We start from the raw sequence: 19,975 nt of genomic DNA, 5'->3' as shown, positions 1-19,975 counted from the left end.
TGCGCTTAGATGATATAACCCATTACAGCCAATCAGGAAAGCAGAACAGCGAAATAGCAGCTCTCCTTTTGCTTATAGTTTACTGAACACTTTGAATTATATTTAAATACACTTTTAGAATCAACTTTTTGGATTCGTATTTCATAAAGCTAGATATAGAGCGATAAATATAGTTAATTTCTGACGAAAACCTAATGTTCACACTTCTGTTCTGTCCACACAGTGTCAGTATTGTTTAAATTAGATTTCGTAAAACGTTACACAAACAAGACTCAAACTCTTAAGCTTATATCACTGTTTATATCGAGGAGCTTTTATAACGCTCTTATCATGGGAAGCATTTCTTACCCCACAGTGCTTTCTCGTTAATCATCCTGACTAAAGTGCTGGGATTCAATATCTAGAAAATAACTCATTAGAGTGCTTACTCATTCCAATAGGCAAAATACACAAACACAAGAGAAATGTTATTAGATTTGTATTAAAAAAAATTTTGAATACGTAAACAATACAAAAATATAGCATACATTTTTATAAATATGATAGTAAACAAGCTCAAATTTTCTCAAAGTATATAATTTCTGAAATATTCAGAAGAGGCAGTCTTTAATTCCATTATTTACAACCAAATATATTACTTTCAGGTGGTACGCTTTCCCACATTAATACAGTACAAACAAATGCTATGATACTACCCATCATTAAAGGCAAAGGAATACGTTCTATCAACCATTTTCTTTTCTGCTTTGCAATAATCGTAATACATGTTTTAAAATGTTGACAAAAGCTGCAACAAAAAAAATCTGAATGCAACTCTTTAAAAGGCACACACATACACGCTTCTTTTCTAAACACTTTCCAAGGGTCCCCTGTCTTTTAAGATCATGTTCGGACTGTAAAAGATGACATTGTTGTCTTCATCGTCAGAATCGGAGTGTGTATCAAGGTCATGTGTGTATCTTACATTCGTGGCATGGTACTCTCCAATCCTTGTGCTGTCGCACAGCCGAGACTGGATCGCCATCTGTGGAAAACAGATGCGTTACGTGAATGAGAAATTGAACTAAACCGCAAAAATGTGTCTGGTTATGCTGCCTAGTACCATAATGATACAGGAAAAGGACTGTCTGACTGACATATAAGAAGACCAATCACAGCCATCCATAGCTGAGACCAGTGAGTGTGAACTGTACCTTTATTCCTGTTGAACTCAGTTGACTCCAGGTGTCCTTACTGAAGACAAGAGCATTTGCAAGTCCATGCAATGGTGCACTGAGCACGTGCAGTAGTGTCAGAGAAAACACAGGGTCCTCTGGGTAAGCAGCATTATGAAGTCTGCAGAAATACACATCATGTACACAAGCACAAAGATGCATCCACAACTATAAGGTATGTGATCAGCTAACATGTGGGACACTTCATTTCAGAAAATATGGAAATTCATATAAATACAGATCACATCCATGAGGTTCAGTATGTAAAACGTGGCAAAAGAAACACACAATTACCGATTTATGAGGGGGAAGATAGAGACAAGCAGATAGACAGAGGGATACCACTTCAACGGTCTGATCTCTTCAGCTAGAGAGATCTGCAGGAAGAGGTAATGATACATTACTGATGTATAAATCAGTGGATGGCAGGACTATAATACATGCACATGCACTAATACACACGCTTACCTTCCTCCTCTCTCTTTCAGGATTAAAGGTGCCTAACCAGGACCGCATCTGAAATAAAAGACAGTAACCTAATGCATGGATCATAATATGATGATGCACAATGCTCAATGCCCCACCATAAGACCTGTGCAAATTACATGGGCGTGTGCACGTACATGAGCAGGTATAGCCTGATTTATTGCGTCAGTGTCTGGAAGAATCTGCAAGACGTGCAAAAAGTTCACTTTCAGCCTTACCGTGGCACGTCAACATTACAGAGAACAGGGAGTGCTTTTCTCAAGATGAATTTGAAATAGACACCTAAGTTGGACCTAAAATTGCCTTGCAATCAAATTAAGGAAGCAGTGGGACAATTTTTTAGCTGATGTTTGTGAGCAGTGTTGTGCATGTTATTTAAAAAAAAAGTTACTAGTTACTTCTCACAAACAATAACTGAGTTAAATCATTATAAAGGTAACTAATTACTAGAGAAAGTAACTATTGTGTTACTTTAAAAAATAGGCCAGTCAAATAACTTGGATGCACCCAATATTAAATATGTTAAATTAATGAAATGGACGCTATAGAATAAATTATTATTATAAAACATTGTACACTAATCTACACTATCGTAAAGTTGCTGTGGGACAATATGGGAGACACCAATAAAATTAAATATATTATTTTAAATATTATCCTTACTATAGTAGAACAATAACACATAATTTTAGGTTTAGGTTTAGAACTTATAATATTTAATATTGCACAGACCACAACTAAGTCAGGCTTAAATGTACCAAAAAATAAATAAATAATAATAACAAAAATATATACATACACTGTTTGTAGTGAAAATTAAAATGATAAAAAGTTTAACAAGAAGTGCTCCCAGAACGTTCCCTGCTGGTTATTTTTTAGGTTTTATTTGTATAACCATGTTAATTAATTAAAACGTTGCAGATAATACCAATAGGCTACAGAGATTATTCTAATGCTGAAATGTGTCATTTATTTATAAACAAACTATATAATGCTCGGACACCCTCGGCCTCTCTCACGCTCTCGGACACACTATCTCGCCCATTGTCGAGCGTGCTCGCGGCGTTCGCTTCGGCGCCAGTCCGGCGTCCAGTTCAACGTCCAGTCCGGCGCCTCATAAACACACACACACACACACACCAGAGAAAAAACTTTGCAGGTCCTATGGCGGAGAGAGCCAACTCGGATGGAAACCGCTTCAGTGAGCTCAATTAGGCTGTAACGGTAACGGCGTTGTAATGTGGGAAACAGTAATACGTTTGATTACTTGTTACTGAGAAAGATAATGCCGTTAGTAACGCCATTTATTTATAACGCCGTTATTCCCATCACTGTTTGTGAGTCACATTCACTTACCCTCTGGTTGGCCACACAGATGATTCGAGCATAACAGCAGATCATGAGGATAATCAGGCTAAACAGAGGGATGTACCATCTGCAAAAAATAAACAAACAAATACTTTACACCTCAAACAAGACAATACACAAACAAACAGTATGTATATATATATACGCAACATTGGTAAACACTGGCCACAGATTTATTTAGAAACCTAAAATGCATGAATGCTTTTTGCATTTCATCTCTCTCTTTCTCTCTAATGCAAAAAGCATTCATGCATTTTAGGTTTCTAAATATGAATATCTAAATATATCTGTGGCCAGTGTTTACCACTGTGTTCAATAGCATCACATTAAGCTTTACATAGAATGAAAAATATTCTAAGCTGCTCCAGCATGCACAAAAACCTGTCCGATTGAGAACGGAAATTCCTGAGATTCAAGCATGATGAGCTGTGTGAACCTCTGAAATGTGATGAAACTAACCCAGATTCATCCCTAGACACAACACACATTTTATTTCATACACATGTTGAACATTACACACTTACATGCCAAACCTCCACCGAACATGATTATCTGTAATCCAACTGCAGGAAAGTAATGAGATATTAAGGACTGATGACTACTGTAGTGATACAACTGCAATTAAGAATATATAAAAAAATGAAAGGTCATATACCACCAGGCTCCAGCAGGACCGTAGTATCCAGCCATCAATGGGAGGGTGGACATGAGCATAGGAATACCCCACGCCACCACATGGTACGGTCTGAGAAGCACATGCAGATGTTAGGAATACTCATATATATTTCACACAACTAAATTTGTGTGTGTGTGTATTGTATATTGACTCACGTCTCATAATGTTCAGTTCTGATTTCTCTCACCAGGTTCAGGTAGAGATTGAAAGTAATAAGACACACCCACACCAGTGCAGCCCAGTCTGAAACAAAGTAAAAAACTATAACAACAGCAGCAATTTGTCATGACATCAGTCAACAAAGGATGTCATCTTTCTATTTTGATGCAATGCAGTTTCTAGAGTTACTTCATATTCACAATTGTCTGGAATAAATTCACATTTTATTCACAAATATCATACTGTGTATGTTTTTTTGGTGTGAAATTTGGGGCTAAAATGTCTTCTGCTAGTTACAACTCCAAATCAGAAAAAAGTTGGGACATTTTGTAAAATGCAATGAAAACAAGAATTTGTTCATTCTATTTAACCGTACAAAAGTACAAAGAAACATTTTCCAATGTTTTTACTTTTTTAATTTTGTAAATACAAACAAATTTTGATTTTGATGGCTGCAACACACCCCAAAAAAAGTCGGGACAAAAAAAAGGGTCATGAAATCTGAGAGCTTTCTGTCTCACCATTGACAGCTACCACTTTGACGCTTCAAAAAGTTCATAAAGAGATCGTAAAATGAATCCATATGAATTGAATCCAAACTTTCTTTATAAGATGAACAGATTGAATTTAGGCTTTTTTTCACATTCACAGTTATTCACACAACATTCATCAACTCACACATCATTTGTGGTAAACGGAAGCTCAAGCATGTGGTGACGTGGTGAGGTTCATTCTGTAAGTTACGTAGCACGTTTGAGCTTCTACTACAAGAACCAATTAGGTTCATTCTCGTCTTACGAAAACACCTTTGAACTTCTTTAAGAACCAATGAGGTTCATTCTCATGTTACGAAACACCTTTGAACTTCTTCAAGAACCAATTAGGTTCATTCTCGTCTTACGAAAACACCTTTGAACTTCTTTAAGAACCAATGAGGTTCATTCTCATGTTACGAAACACCTTTGAACTTCTTTAAGAACCAATGAGGTTCATTCTCATGTTACGAAACACCTTTGAACTTCTTCAAGAACCAATGAGGTTCATTCTTGTGTGTTTATCACGTTTGAGCTTCTGCGAGAACCAATGAGGTTCATTCTCGTGTTACGTAGCACTTTTGAGCTTCCGCAAGACATTTGTTATCGTGCACCAAGCAGGTTCAGTTGAGCTTCTGTTTATGTTTGCTGAAGTTTGTGAATAAAAGCCTAAATTCAATCTGTTCATCACATAAAGTGATCAAGTCTCTTCAGAAAATTCGGACTACAATTCTTAATTCTTATGGATTACTTTTACAATTTGAACTTTTTGAAGCATCAACGTGGTATTTTCGTAGTTGTCTGTGGATGAATGAAAGAGGGGGAGTAATTAATGCCTTACACATTGTTTGCTGAACTGACCCTTTAATATGACTGTACACATATAAACAAACATCTTTTAATCAGTTGCAAAATTTACCAAAATATGTGAGCCACCACGCTTGAAAATTACACAGAGAACCCTCTGAATGAGACTCTCCCTGCAGGTGAGAGGAAAAGAAAAGGTGCAATGAAATAAAGTTATTAAAGAGGTATAATTTAAAAAAAAAAAAAGTCTTCAACAAACATTTAGTTTGAATAATTACTCTCTGCCTACATATGCATCTCTCTCTCAAACATACTCACAAATGAATCAACACGACTTACCATAACATATGCAACACTGTCAAAAAATGCAGCTACTGTCAGACTGACTACCATTTTCTGGAAAAAAAAAAGGAGAGAAGAGAGATTATAACATGCAGATAAAAAGAGATGTGTTATTTAAAATAATTCATTATAAATCAACAACATGACAGAACATGACATTAACTAGAACTTTACTGAATTGTAAATTATGTGGGGTAATTACAAAATTCAATTCAAAAGTTCGGAGTTGTTTGTTTTTGAACGAACTTTAACGTTGAAAATAGTTGTGCTGCTTTTTTGTAACAAAACCTTGCTGAATAATATTAATTTGAAGAAAAAAATTAAACAAAATAAAAAAATCTTACTGCCAAACATTTGAACAGTAGTGTAGGTATCTTGGCAATTCAAATCAAACACATACTGTACCTGAGCCAAAGAGTTATATCTGCGCAGAAGCCATATCACAAAGAGCATGAAAAAGCTACAGATAGGAAATTTTAAGTTAGTTAAGAATGCTCAAAAATCACCTTAAAACAAAGAACTCAATATAATAATATAAATCTGCATTAATATTAATAATATAATGTGCAATATAAACCGACTCACCATGCCACTAATGAAAATGTCCCTGTGGCTCTTTTCACTTTAAGAATCACATCCTGAGGATAAATATACATAATATAATGAAAAAAAAATGACAGCCAGTAAGGAAAGTTAAAGGATATTAAAGGGATAGGCCTAGTTCACCCCAAAATGTAAATGATCCCATCATTTACCCACCCTTGTGTTGTCTTAAACCTGTTTGAGTTTATTGAATGTTTGTAACCAAACAGTTGTGGGGCACCACTGAATTCCTTATTTTCCATACTATGGAAGTCAATGGTGCCCCACAACCATGTGGTTAATACAAACATTCCTCCAAATATCTTATTTTGTGTTCAGCAGAAATAAATTAATATAGGTTTGGAACAACTTGAAGGGGAGTTAAATGTTGACAGAATTTTCATTTTTGGTAAACTATCCCTTTAATTTCATGAAGTCCTACTGTAGAAGGCTTTCAAAAGCATGTTCACATATTTTACTTTTCATTTTAAATAGACTTTTTGATTCCCCTATAATTCTTTACAATTTTAACACTTTGAGATACTTTGCAACGGTTCACGGAAGAAATGTAAACCATTTTCCTGCTCGTGTGTTGGGTGTTTTGTCCCATCACAGCTCAACTAACCTATTTACAAATTAACTTGCCTCACCATGAGACATCTAACATTTCCACAAGAATGTTTAAATGTTTAACTAAAATTAAATTATTATCAATTACCTTACTTTCTTACTTTCACGTCAACTAATAAACTACTAGCAAAAATCACCATGCCTGGAAAGGATGATGTCATGTTTTGATTAGCATGATGGCTAACAAGTTAGCATTACATTAATTTTTAAAACAACTTTACACTTACACATTGATAGTCATCCGGCGCTGCGTTAAAAAAAGTACAACGGGAGCTGCTAGTGTTGGTAAGCTGAACTGGATGCTCATCTCCCATAATTATTCTTCCTTTTTCTTAAATAATGTTTTGATGTGGACAACGCACATGATGAGAACACCACATCCCCATTGACACATAAGGCGTGCACACTGGGACAAACAACACCACGATATACGAAACGCAATTAAGTTTTTTTTTCTCGCAAAACGTTTGTAGTTTCCATATTAACATTATATTTTCTAAGGATTTTGCTGTTGTTTATACAGTGAGGTCATGTTATTGATTAATTAATTTTATTTTAGTCAAAAAAATGGATACGACTATATTCAGCGTCTCTGTTATTGATAGATGGGATGATATTCATTTTGTGGAATGTGTGTGTCTTATGTTTTCATAACATGGCCATTTCGTAGGGTGAAAGCAAGGTGATTTTGATTCATCCAAGGTGGTGTGGCTGTTCACTTTGTCAAAATGTTTGTTTAGATTTAGGTCCAAAAAAAAAAAAATTGTGCAATAAAAACTTCAGTTGCTTAAATGTAGATATACTATAAAATAAATTACCTCCATTGTTCAAATTATTGTATTTTAGCAACATCGTGTGAATTTTGATCACTTATTCACACGTTTAAATTGGTCCGCAGACCCTAAAAGATGTGTAGGCCAATTTGTAGACCTTTGGCAAATTTCTTGAACATAAATAATATTTGTATGTAAGAGAAATAATCTGATTATTATTTAATTATTAAAAGAACCTGATTTTAATCTGGTCTTACTTAATGTAGGCCTATTTTCGGCTTGCAGACACATAACAGAAATTGAAATGCTAAATATGAATTTAATTTTGTTAGATTAAATGAGAACTGTCATTATCGCTAATTCATCAGTCTCAGAAATGAAAGTTATTTAAATTATAGACTTTTGTAAGAACTAAGGAATGAGGAGTGTAGGCTGGAGCAGGGCGTGTGTGTGCCTGTCAATTATGGATTTTTGAGCATGAATGAATAATAAACAACAGATATTCAAATTACAAAAGTTTATTTTGTTATATATAAAAAAACAACAATTCAATTCAAAACACAGAAAATGTTGTGTTTTTTTTTTGTTTTTGTTTTTTTTATCATACTGGCATTCAGGCACAATTAAACCCAGAATCTCATGGAACTCATCATGACACAAGCAGTGATTTTCAGAGTTGTCCACGTCATTGATTCACAGGATGATCTACAGATCAGGCCATTAACAGGAAACATTCCCAGGAGGTTTCTACAGAGTTTCTGCTTCATCTATAGGAATTTTCACAAACAAACTATCATACATTTTGTTCTTAAAGTCATCAGTCCTCTGAAACACACAGTAACATCATAGGACAACAACTATAAAGAAGAATTACAAAATAAAAGCTTATAATTATACATAATCCATAAATAGATTTAAATATCAAGGTAAGGCATGGGAGCCAGCCATTTGAACGGAGATTTTGTTTCGTTTTTGTAAAAAAAAAAAAGAAAAAAAAAGAACAGAAAAAAAAAGGAAACTGCCAGTGCAAATATAACGTCATAAAACAGGAAGCAGCCCTTAAAATTTGTCAGTGATCAACACCAATAATAATACAAAACCCAGTTCCCCCTCTCGCTTTGCCTTCCATTTGAACTTTTGACAGTTTAAGATCTGTTCGGTCATTCCCCATTGTCTCTTCCACAAAAGCAGAATAGATCATATTAGATCAGAATTGTGCATCAGATTCAAAGACATCGATCCTTCATTTATTATGCAGTTCACTGTCCCCAGCCAGCAATGCCAATCTCCTGCTTGTATCGGTTGGTCAGGTTGTTGGCTTGGCTTGTAAGTTTGGATAGCACTCCATGCAAACCCTTCAGGTGGTACTGCAGGAGCTGCTCCAGATCCGAGTCGTTGTCCGGTTCTGTGTGCACTGACTCCGGCGCAGGAGAGTCTTTCTTGCGTCTCTGCTCCTCTGCGCGCAAGACACCCCATTCGATGTTGTTCCGGATGGACTTGAGCTGGCTGTAATAGCTGTACATGTCGCCCTCAGCATCCCGCAGATAGCTACCCATAACGTCGGTTAGCTTCTGCTCCTCGTTCTGTTGGTCCAGCGGCACATCTCTCAGCAAGCTTGGCACCATGACCGTCTGGTCCATGTTGTTGACGGCGCCGATGAAGCGGTTCATTGCTGTGAAGAGAGCGTTCTTCTGGCTGAGGGGTTCGGACATCTGCATTTTGGTGGATTATGAGAGTTAATTCGAGAGTAGTTTACTCTGTATGTTTCTCTCTGGTGTGTTTAGCTTTCTTCTGAACATCTGTAGTCTATTCCATATTTATACCAGACATTTCCAGCTCCTGGGCGTGACCGAAACCTGTTGATCTGGTATGAGATGTCAAGTCGTAACCAGATTCCAACAGCAAGACAGAAACTTCCGCACGGCCCATAGATACACAGGGAGCGGCTCAAAAGTGCTTGCATGGACCAATTTTGTTGCATAATTATTTAAGCTACATACAAACGTAATACAAACAAAATTCTGCTGTGAGGGCATGTAATGTAATGTTGTTGCACCAAACTGAACTTTGATTTTTAAGATTTAGCCAACAAATGATGCAAACGTTAATAGGTCTACTTCTATAGGCTATAGGCCTAAATGAACGGTCAGGGGTCAGGCTAACAACATTAATAATGGTTATCCCTTTTTGAGAAAGTAACTAGGCCTTCGTCCCCATAACAAAATCTATAATCTTTCGAATTCTTTTCTGATTAGTAACATTTTGAGGCCAAAGGTTGCATAGAATAGGCCTATTATGAATAGGCCTATTATTGTTTGAAGTCATTATCATGTCACATAAGCAAAAATGAATGAACCCAACAGGAAGGAAAACTCACAAATAAGATATGAGATTATATCTCAGTTGTGTCTTAGATGGCAATGAGATCCAATAGAGAGAAAGAAACTTTTGCTTTAATCTGCTTACAGTTTTCTCCTGAAGAAGAGTCTTCTGAAGAGTATTAGAAGAGGTCTCAACAATGTCTCAAACTGCCAAGATTTAGCCATGACTTTTGTGCAGTCTCAACATTAGAAGATTTTGGTATAAACTATTTAAACATTTATCAACAGATTTTCTCGTTCCATCACATCATCATCATCATCATCATTTTATACATTATTTTTTCAGGTATCCAAATTAACATCTGAGACAAGGCTGATCCTAATGGAACATACAGTAGTTAAGAACTCAACTAATGTCTCCTGAGCTAAGAACGACCAACCTAATGATTTTCTCTGAAAAAATAAATAAATAAATATTGATTGGTTTGCAAGGTTGATTTATTTGCAAAAATGTATAAAGTACTAGAAACCCGGACTTGAGTAAAAGTACAAGTGCTCTATCAAAAAAGTGACTTGAGTAGACGTTGAAGTGCTCTTTAAGCACCACACTTAAGTAGAAGTAAAGTATTCAACATTTTTTGTACTTAAGTATTGCAAGTAGTTTATTTAAAAAATCACTACTTAAGTACTAAAAGTAAAAGTACAAGTGTTGTGTCATGTAATTATTAAAGAAAAACTAGCAATCAAATAAGGTGCTTTGGCGGAATACAAATTTGCCATACAAAAATGTCATTGCAGGACAACCCCTGCATTAGTCGTCAATGTGTGCGTCAATCAATACCATTACCCTATAAAACTGGCGTGTGAAGGCAGCATGAAAGCCAACTTGCAACGAATGATTCGTAATTTTTTTATAATTGTAATGCATAGACTGTGCTGTAACGAGTAACTAAGTAAAAGTATTAAATTCATCGAAAATATCTACTGAAAAATAGAAGTATACGAGAAAAAAACAAAACTCTAGTAGAGTACTGATACAGTATTTTAGTACTTAAGTACAGTACTTAAATAGTTCTACTTCATTACTATACATCTCTGTTTATTTGTGAAGCTATTAAAACATTAGGCTACATTAATACTTTATAAATTGACAATATGTCTTATCTGTATCCTTAAAATGGGTTTTGGGGGCATGTTTCTGCTTTCCACTTATGGACTTGTAAAATGCTCTAAAACTGTCTCCTTTGGCCTGTAAAATGAATCTGAATGCCCAGAAGGGATTTGGTTTGATGGCCAATTTAACAAATGAACACAAGAGGATTATTCAGGTGTAAATGAAACGATTAGATTGAAAATCTATTAGTTATGTTATAGTAAAAAAGGGTTTCTCTTTTTCTTTTCACATATTCAAAAACTAAAATACACACTTGGGCCTAATAAGGTCTCCGCAAAAGGGTTAAACCAGATAAGATAAGAGATAAGGTCACAGTAAGGTTTCAGTTTAAATTATTTTTGCATACCAAGTCATAGAAAGGGAAGCTGAGAAACCTTTGCAATGACTAGAATGTCTCGAATGATTTAGAAACCGGTTCTTCTGCTCTGCCACGCACCTCCACCCTTGTTCTAGGTCCATCTATGCCTCACCCCAAGAATCACCGAGAATTTTACCATTGTAAATGTATGATCTGCAAAATTTTACCATAACATTATCTCTTTTTCATGCAATGTGTCTTCACTTAACTTCATTGTTGATAGTTTCAGTCTAAACCTTCCCTAAACATCTTTTGACTATTTTGGATATCCAGATGGGCATTATGAAAATGTATTAAAAAAAAAAAATACCTGTATCAAAATAAAATACTAGATACTGTGTGGGAAAAATGTAAATGAAGAGTTCAGATGCAAAAGCCTCTAAAAGCCATTTTAAATTTTCTTCTTTAATGATGATTTTTATCAAACTTGTATATTTAAGTTCAGTAATTTCACTCAAATAACAATTAATAGGTAATTATCATTGTCATTTAAGTAAAATCACTGAACTTAAATATACAACCTTGATAAAAATGATCATTCTAGAAGAAAATTTCAAATGGCACTTAGAGGCTTTTGCATCTGAACTCTTCAAATGCAAATACAATATTTTGTATTTTCAATACATGTGAAATGGGCATTCAGTGAATTATCACTATCAACTCATGCCTACTAAAAGCCTACTAAAATATAAACAATATAGAACAAGTTAAACTGATCCACTCTACATATTCCCAATGATCAAGTAAATATCATAATATCGCCCAGTCCTATAGCAAACCAGAATGCTTTAACACTTTTGACTAGATTGATCAAACAAACAACCAATTAACTATCAAGACTGACTGGCTAACACTATTTTCGCCTTGGAAGTGCTCTTTTATTCCTTCATGTTAACTGAAGGTAAATCTGAATAATGCTGATATTTAAACTTAATCAACAAGTAGGATCAACCGTGGCATCTTCACCTTATTTTATTCTTTATTAATGCAGAAAATCTGCTCACTCGATGCTAGTCGTAGCTGCAGCTCACATGCAGGAAAGTTGGGTTTGGGGGATCTGAACAAGTTGATTATTTGATAGTTGATTTTGTATTTCAAATACGTATTTTTAATACATGTATCTGAAAAACTGCCCATCCCAGTGCATATCAGTCTGATCTCGCTCTGATCTGAAAATGCAGGGCAGCTGCCAGTGAAAAGTCATAGGGAAACTAAAACAACAACAACCACAATAGCATGTCCAATGACTCTACATTCACGCTAAAACACACACATTTCTTATTATGATAAGATCAGTAGAAGTAACATGAAACTACCTCAGTGTTTTTAAAAGCATGCCCACACTCTTGAATCATGTTACACTGCTGGACTCTATTGTACTTCTGTCCTTTGCAGAGCATGCAAGAGATGACCTGAGAGAGTCCATCTGATCTGTTACAGTATGTATAATGTTTTTAATCAATTTAATGTGACATGAATGCTGCGTTACATAATTACTTTTAAACCCTACGAGATACAATGACAGCCATTATAGAAAAAAGAAAATTAATTGAACTATTTATTTATTTTCATTTAGTGCACTTTGCACTAGATTTCTGTTGTAAAAAATAACAGTGTTCATCTGACCCCTTGTAATTTAAAGAAATTAGAACATATCAAATGTTTTCTCATACCATTTCACACAATGTCGCAGCACCCTCTATAGGCCATACGGGTATTTGCACAACTGAAATACTTCAATACTGTGTTGTGAAAAGTATTTGTTATGACGAGTACATGAATTTAGAACAATTTATTGTTTATTTCTCCATTAAACCGCCCATTTTCAAAGAGTTTTGAGACACATTATTACAAATTTTGTTTTGTTTTTAAAATTTTTTTAAAATTTGAGTTTGGGAATTTGCGGCCTATAGTCTGTCAGGATGCACACCATCAAACCCTGAAGAAAACACAAAGAAACATTACTTAAACACAAATGCATTATTAATGCTCATTAATGCTCATACACTTTACCATAATGGTCCACTTGCGGTTCTCAGCTTCTGTAAACACAAGGGAACGTGGTGAGTAGAAAACTTCATCGTCTACTTCTTCTGCTTTACGTGGGAGACAGTGTAGAAATGTCCAGTCTGGTGCAGCCACACTTCCTGCCTGCATGTCAACAATTCAACAGAAACATTTAAAAAACATCTCCAGTTACTTTCGTAACCTTGGTTCCCTGAGAGGCAAGGAACGAGACATTACGAATGTATGGGAACTTCTCTCCTACTACACTTCTCCAGAAATCGTATAGGCTAAAACGTGAGCCAAGCTGGCCAATTGACGCAAATATGCAAATAATGAACATGTTGCAGTATTAATGCAGATGCAGCGTCTCAGAGCATTCGAAGCCTGAGTAGTTGAGGGCTCAGTGAATAGGGCAGGCAGTGAAACAATCTGCGCTTTAATTGGGTAATGAGTGACTTAGGGATATAACCCGGCCTCGGCCTGAACGTCACATTACAGTTTCCCGACCCAAAGCGAATACAATCTTCACTCACAGAGAAGGCCTGTAAATCCCCAACCCGCTACCCTGATGCGAGCGCGAGAAGCAGAGCCGTTTTGACAGAAAGCTCTTTAATGCCAATTTAAGCCAGAGGCTCGAAGGTCGATGTCGACCGCACTCAATCACTCGAAGGGCGGGTGCGACAACGCCTCCAAAACCAAAGCCAAATCCCACGGTGGCACCGAAGGCGGCCGTGCAGGGCATAACCTCCTGTCTCCTTTGAGGAACCCGATCATGACGCATGTCTACCAATAGACTTCCTGTCAATAAGGGGGATGAAACGTGGCGATAGCGGCCACATACATTTTCAGAGTGGATGGAACTCTCCCCTTGTCCATCCTGTATTGAAGAAAGCGCAGGATATCTGACTCAGAACAACTCCTTGGGGTGATATCGACTTCCTGACACCATTTAAAAAAAACTCCCCACTTTAGGTCATACAGGCGCCTGGTGGATGGGGCTTGCGCTTCCGCGATGGTGCTCAATGCTCACGAGTGCAGTGCGTCCAGCTCGCTCAGCGACCCTGCAACGGCCACACATGGAGGTTCCACAGCCCGGGACTGGGATGTCAGATTGATCCTTTCGCCTGAGACTCTTACCCAGACGGTCAGGATGGCTTTTTGAGTCTCGCTGGAGACGCGACGGCTTTCCTTGGCAGGCTCCTCTTGGCCACCCGCTTCTTTCCCACACCCTGCCACTGGTTGTTGCGCCCTCTGCGAGGATCCAGCTCCTGGCGAGGTGCTGACTTCTGTCTGGCTGCAGCCTGAGGATGGCGGCCAGAGGCGGATGACGAGCAAGAGCGAGGCTGCGGTGGAGGCGGCGGCGCCCTGTGAGGGATCACGTGACTCGGAGTACCACTCGGTGACTTTCTCGACCGCATCTCCGAACAAGCCCGCTGTGGAGATCGGTGCGTTCAGCAGCGTCTTCCTATCAGCTTCCTGCACATCAAAAAGGATAAGAAACAGGTGTCCACGCCTCGTCCACGGGCGCAAACATGGCCTGGGTGGAAGTGAGGATGTGCGCCCCGATTGCGGGTCCGCCCACAACTTCACGACGTGTTCGTGCGCATCAGGAAAGAACGGGGTTCCTGTCTTCGAAGCGGCCTGGCAACGGCTCGGCTGAAGGAACGACGTGTTGAGCTTGCTCTTCGAGGGTTCATCCGGGGCCTTCCAAGAGAGGTCCAGTTCCTTGATGGCCTTAGAGAGGATGCGGAAAAGCTCGTCCTGTAGGTCCGTCAGGGTATCCTGGTCCGAAACCAGCTCCAGGGTGGTCTGCTCCACGGCCCGCCATCCTTGAGGGCTGACTCGGCGTGGGCCAGCACCATGCACGTGATGCAGAAAAGGTGTGTATCCAGGGGCACGATGGGGCCTGAGCACAAGTTACAAATAGTTGCCATCGGATGCAGAATAACAATCGGATGCAGCGATAATTCCTTAATAGATGTAGATATAGTATCAGCTTTCTCGCACACGATTTGAGCGTGAAGAGAGAGATTGTGATGAATATTGATGCTGCAACTGCTTCAATACAACGTATTGAGTATTTGCATATTTGCGTCAATTGGCCAGTTTGGCTGTTGTCAGCCTATAAGATTTCAGCCGAAGTGGAGTAGGAGAGAAGTTCTCATATACAACATTTGTAATGTCGAAGTTATGAGCATTGATAGGGAACTGCATAACACTATTCAGAAGCAAGTTTTTAATTTCCACAACAAGGCTGCAAATGCATTATAATTCAGTAAATCTTACTAACATAATGGAATGAAAAGTCTTGATCTAACTAGACAAAGTTGATGGATGTTTGTCTACCTGCATTGTGATCTGGTAACCATGGAAATCTTTCAGTCTCTTCTTCTTCTCCTCCTCTTGGCCCATGCTCACCCAAGTGTCAGTAACCAGCACATTACTGTCCCGTGCTGCCTCCATTGGATCTGTCAGGAATTGCAACTTGGTCCCAAACTATAGCATGGAAATCATGATTAGCTAGATAAGCAATAGTGAACATAAAAACTATCTATAAATCAGTTTTACACAGATGTATTGTGTTGTTAAAGTCAATTATTAAAGAATAATTTCATAGACAAACACATAGGCTATGTCTATAATGAAAATCCATTATATAAATAATACAATATAAAATGAAGCAAACATTATAAAGAGAACATTGTATTGTAGGGTAGTCTATACCTGCTGAGAGAGACGCTGAGCCTCTTGAGTGATGTTAGCATCTGGCTCATAACCCTATAAAGATAAGAGGTTCATTCAGAAAAAAATCATTTCAGAGCGGTGCGAGTTAAAAGAAATAAAAAAACGCATTATATTGTACATTACATTATACATTATATACATTATACTATATATATATATATATATATATAGAGAGAGAGAGAGAGAGAGCCTTTTAAAAGTAGGTATGATTTCTTTTTTTTTTTCTTTTGAATAAAGAATCTAATGCTCACCAAGTAAATTCTTTTTTATTTAATATATTAATTTATTGCTGTGATGGAATGTGATGTTTGTTTCTGTATTCCAGTGTCACTTGAAATCATTCTAATATGCTAATACTTAAATACAATTTCTGATTAGTATCAGCTGAAAACAGTTGTGCTGTTTAATCTTTTTGTGGAAACTGATACATTCTTTATCAATTTTTCACTGTCTTCACTGAATAAAAGTATTAATTTATTTCACTCACACAAAAAAAAAAATATTGTACTATGTGTTACCCCAAGTGCTCTCAAGATGAGTAAAGGCAGGATTCGTGTGCAGGGGAACTGAATTAAAGCAAAGGTAAACCATAGGAGAAGACCTGATAACATCAATGAAACGTTTAACAAAGGACAACACCAGGCAAAGAACATGAGAAACACTGGGGTATATATACACAAGGTGAGATTGGCAAACAAGACACACCTGGGAACACCAGGGACTAATCACCAAGAAAAACTACAAAGAACTACAAAAAATGGCACAGTTTTGAAAGTGGCGCAAACCTTGGGTGTGGCCACTTTTAGATTGACACCTAGTTTGGTCAATGACATCATGAAGGAGTGAAGAACATTGTTTCCATCACCTATCCAAGCCAGAGTGAGGCCTTTTACTGAGCCATAGTGCTCCTGTAAGAGGGAAAAAGAAAACATGAGTACTTCAATTGAATACTTCAATTCCACATTGAATACTTCAATTTCTCATTAATGCAATTATCTAATCAACCAATCACATGGCAGTTGCTTCAATGCATTTAAGGGTGTGGTCCTGGTCAAAACAATCTCCTGAACACCAAACTGAATGTCAGAATGGGAAAGAAAGGTGATTTAAGTCATTTTGAGCGTGGCATGGTTGGTGGTGCCAGACGGGCCGGTCTGAGTATTTCACAATCTACTCAGTTACTGGGATTTTCCATTTCTAGGGTTTACAAAGAATGGTGTGAAAAGGGAAAAACATCCAGTATGCGGAAGTCCTGTTGGCGAAAATGCCTTGTTGATGCTAGAGGCCAGAGACTGATTGAAGCTGATAGAAGATCAACTTTGACTGAAATAACCACTCGTTACAACCGAGGTATGCAGCAAGGCATTTGTGAAGCGACAACACGCACAACCTTGAGGCGGATGGGCTACAACAGCAGAAGACCGCACCGGGTACCACTACAAATAGGAAAATGAGGCTACAATTTGCAAGAGCTGACCAAAATTGGACAGTTGAAGACTAGAAAAATGTTGCCTGGTCATTCAGATGGTAGAGTCAGAATTTGGCGTAAACAGAATTTGAACATGGATCCATCATGCCTTGTTACCACTGTGCAGGCTGGTGGTGGTGTAATGGTGGATGTTTTCTTGGGACACTTTAGGCCCCTTAGTGCCAATTGTACATTGTTTAAACGGCCTATCTGAGCATGGTTTCTGACCATGTATATCCCTTTATGGCCACCATATACCCATCCTCTGATGGCTATTTCCAGCAGGATAATGCACCATGTCACAAAGCTCAAATTATTTCAAATTGGTTTCTTGAACATGACAACGAGTTCACTGTACTAAAATGATCTCAACCCAATAGAGCATATTTGGGATGTGGTGGAACGGGAGCTTTGTGCCCTGGATGTGCATCCCACAAATCTCCATCAACTGCAAGATGCTCACCTATCAATATAGGCCAACACTTCTAAAAAATGCTTTCAGCACCTTGTTGAATCGATATCATATAGAATTATGGCAGTTCTGAAGGTGAAAAACACAGCATTAGTATGGTGTTCCTAATAATCCTTTAGGTGAGTGTGTGCGTAAGTGTCAGTGAATTTGTACCTGCAGTGTCAGTAGGTCCGCTAGAATCTGTATAGGGTGGTAGAGATCAGACAGGCCATTGATGATTGGTATAGAAGCATCTTTATCCAGGAGCTCCAGAGATGAGTGACTATACACCCGAGCTAACACGATATCTGCCAAACCAGAAAGCACCCTGCCATACAAACACACCCACATTTAAGACCATGTCATGGCCTCACAGTATTGAGTCTAAGCAGTGTTTACAATGTGTATTCAGACCTGGCCGTGTCTGTGGTGCTTTCATTGGTGCCCAGATGAATATCTTGGGGTGTGAGAAAACATGGATGGCCACCCAACAGAGAGAAGCCTAGTGAACGAGAGAGAGAGAGAGAGAGAGAGAGAGAGAGAGAGAGAGAGAGAGAGAGAGAGAGAGAGAGAGAGAAACTGTCTATGTGTCAAATCCTTTGTTCTGTATCGTTCTATTCATTCATTTTGTTCAGGGACCGCACTGTTAAATATAAGCCCTTGATCACAAGCTCGAACACTGAATGGCACCTGTTTCAGTGGACATGCGGGTCCTAGTGCTCCTCTTTTCAAATATCATGGCAATAGATTTGCCTTGAAGTACTGGGACATACTGTGCATAAAAAGAGGAATAAATGAGCATTGTTTATAAGTCCTGAAATGGAGAGATTTCCAATCAGTAATTCAGCAGATGCAATATATTTTGCAGTACCTCGCCCCTGTGCTTTATTCGATGCTTAAGGTCAGCAGAAACCCACAGGATATGTTTAATTTCCTCTGCATTAAAGTCCTTTAGTGTTAGAAAGCTGCTGCCTTTCAGGTTAACACTCTCTAAAGTTGCTTTTCCCACTCTGTGGACATGAAATACACATGATACAGACGTAAAACAGCTTAAGTATTGGAAAAAAGAAGAGAAAAGAAAACAAACACATTTTAGGAAAATAGTTTATGCAAAACAACATTTAAAAAAACATTTTCAAATTATCATTTAGATTTCATAAAGTCATATATTGAAAGAATAAATTGAATGGGTTATTTCTATAAAATATAAATGGTTAAAAACTTCAAAAGTATCCTAATCTAAAGCAAAGAATGTTCCTTTATTAAAATACATAAATTCAAAAAATATGTTAATATTTAATTAAAATATCAGTGTTATTGGCCAATTACTCATTAATTAAAATGTAAGTACTTTTTTTTTTTTTTTGCTTAACAGATCAGCGTTATAGGCTACTACACATTACAACGAGGACATTATTCAAACTTTCACAGCACTCATGATGACTTCTTAATATTTAAATTAATTGTCTGTTTAGCATTATTCAATTTAATAATATTTGTTAATATAAATGATGAATAAAATGATATTTCTTGTTTATGGCAAGACTTTGCGACTTACCTTAAATTCCTGCTCTGGCAACATCTTGCAAATTTCAGACTACAAAATATTCTGTTTTTGAGAGCAAACATTTTACTGACATATGAAAACAGAAAGCTCAAAGCTGGCACAACCAAATCAATGCATTTCCACATGCTCCCTGTCATACAGCATTGTGGGCGTGGCTAATGGGATGGAAAGGGGGAGGTACCAGGAGGAACAAGTAACTTGGTGTGGTGACGGACAGCTCTGTGCCTTTTCTCATTAATCCCACACACTGGCATCGGATGCTAAATTTACTCTCTCTCTCTCTCTCTCTCTCTCTCTCTCTCTCTCTCTCTCTC

The 19,975-nt window shown here is 37.5% G+C and overlaps 3 protein-coding genes across 3 annotated transcripts; all 3 read right to left on the bottom strand.

Annotated features, from left to right (window-relative positions):
• Positions 1–461: 461 nt before the first annotated feature.
• Positions 462–7,200, bottom strand: LOC120467058 (uncharacterized). The gene is made up of 13 exons (XM_039655824.2): positions 7,025–7,200; positions 6,171–6,223; positions 5,991–6,045; positions 5,583–5,639; positions 5,356–5,416; positions 3,900–3,987; positions 3,724–3,813; positions 3,593–3,631; positions 3,057–3,135; positions 1,683–1,730; positions 1,509–1,591; positions 1,194–1,335; positions 462–1,024 (listed from the first exon to the last, which is right to left on the bottom strand). The coding sequence occupies exons 1-13, from the start codon at positions 7,109–7,111 to the stop codon at positions 848–850; spliced, it is 1,059 nt and encodes a 352-aa protein (XP_039511758.2). The 5' UTR covers positions 7,112–7,200; the 3' UTR covers positions 462–847.
• A 940-nt stretch (positions 7,201–8,140) lies between these two features.
• mid1ip1a (MID1 interacting protein 1a) lies at positions 8,141–9,406 on the bottom strand. The gene has a single exon (XM_039655308.2). The coding sequence runs from the start codon at positions 9,286–9,288 to the stop codon at positions 8,830–8,832; it is 459 nt and encodes a 152-aa protein (XP_039511242.1). The 5' UTR covers positions 9,289–9,406; the 3' UTR covers positions 8,141–8,829.
• A 3,265-nt stretch (positions 9,407–12,671) lies between these two features.
• Positions 12,672–19,957, bottom strand: otc (ornithine transcarbamylase). The gene is made up of 10 exons (XM_039655910.2): positions 19,653–19,957; positions 18,966–19,104; positions 18,785–18,866; positions 18,509–18,596; positions 18,269–18,422; positions 16,961–17,083; positions 16,155–16,208; positions 15,777–15,926; positions 13,437–13,574; positions 12,672–13,362 (listed from the first exon to the last, which is right to left on the bottom strand). The coding sequence occupies exons 1-10, from the start codon at positions 19,796–19,798 to the stop codon at positions 13,303–13,305; spliced, it is 1,134 nt and encodes a 377-aa protein (XP_039511844.2). The 5' UTR covers positions 19,799–19,957; the 3' UTR covers positions 12,672–13,302.
• Between the last annotated feature and the right edge of the window lie 18 nt (positions 19,958–19,975).

This window comes from Pimephales promelas, chromosome 7 (genome assembly GCF_988280905.1).
Source record: "Pimephales promelas chromosome 7, fPimPro1.hap1.1, whole genome shotgun sequence".
NCBI classification, from domain to species: Eukaryota; Metazoa; Chordata; class Actinopteri; order Cypriniformes; family Leuciscidae; genus Pimephales; species Pimephales promelas.
The sequence above is the reverse complement of the archived record's forward strand: the minus strand, read 5'-3'. Positions and strand labels throughout refer to the sequence as shown.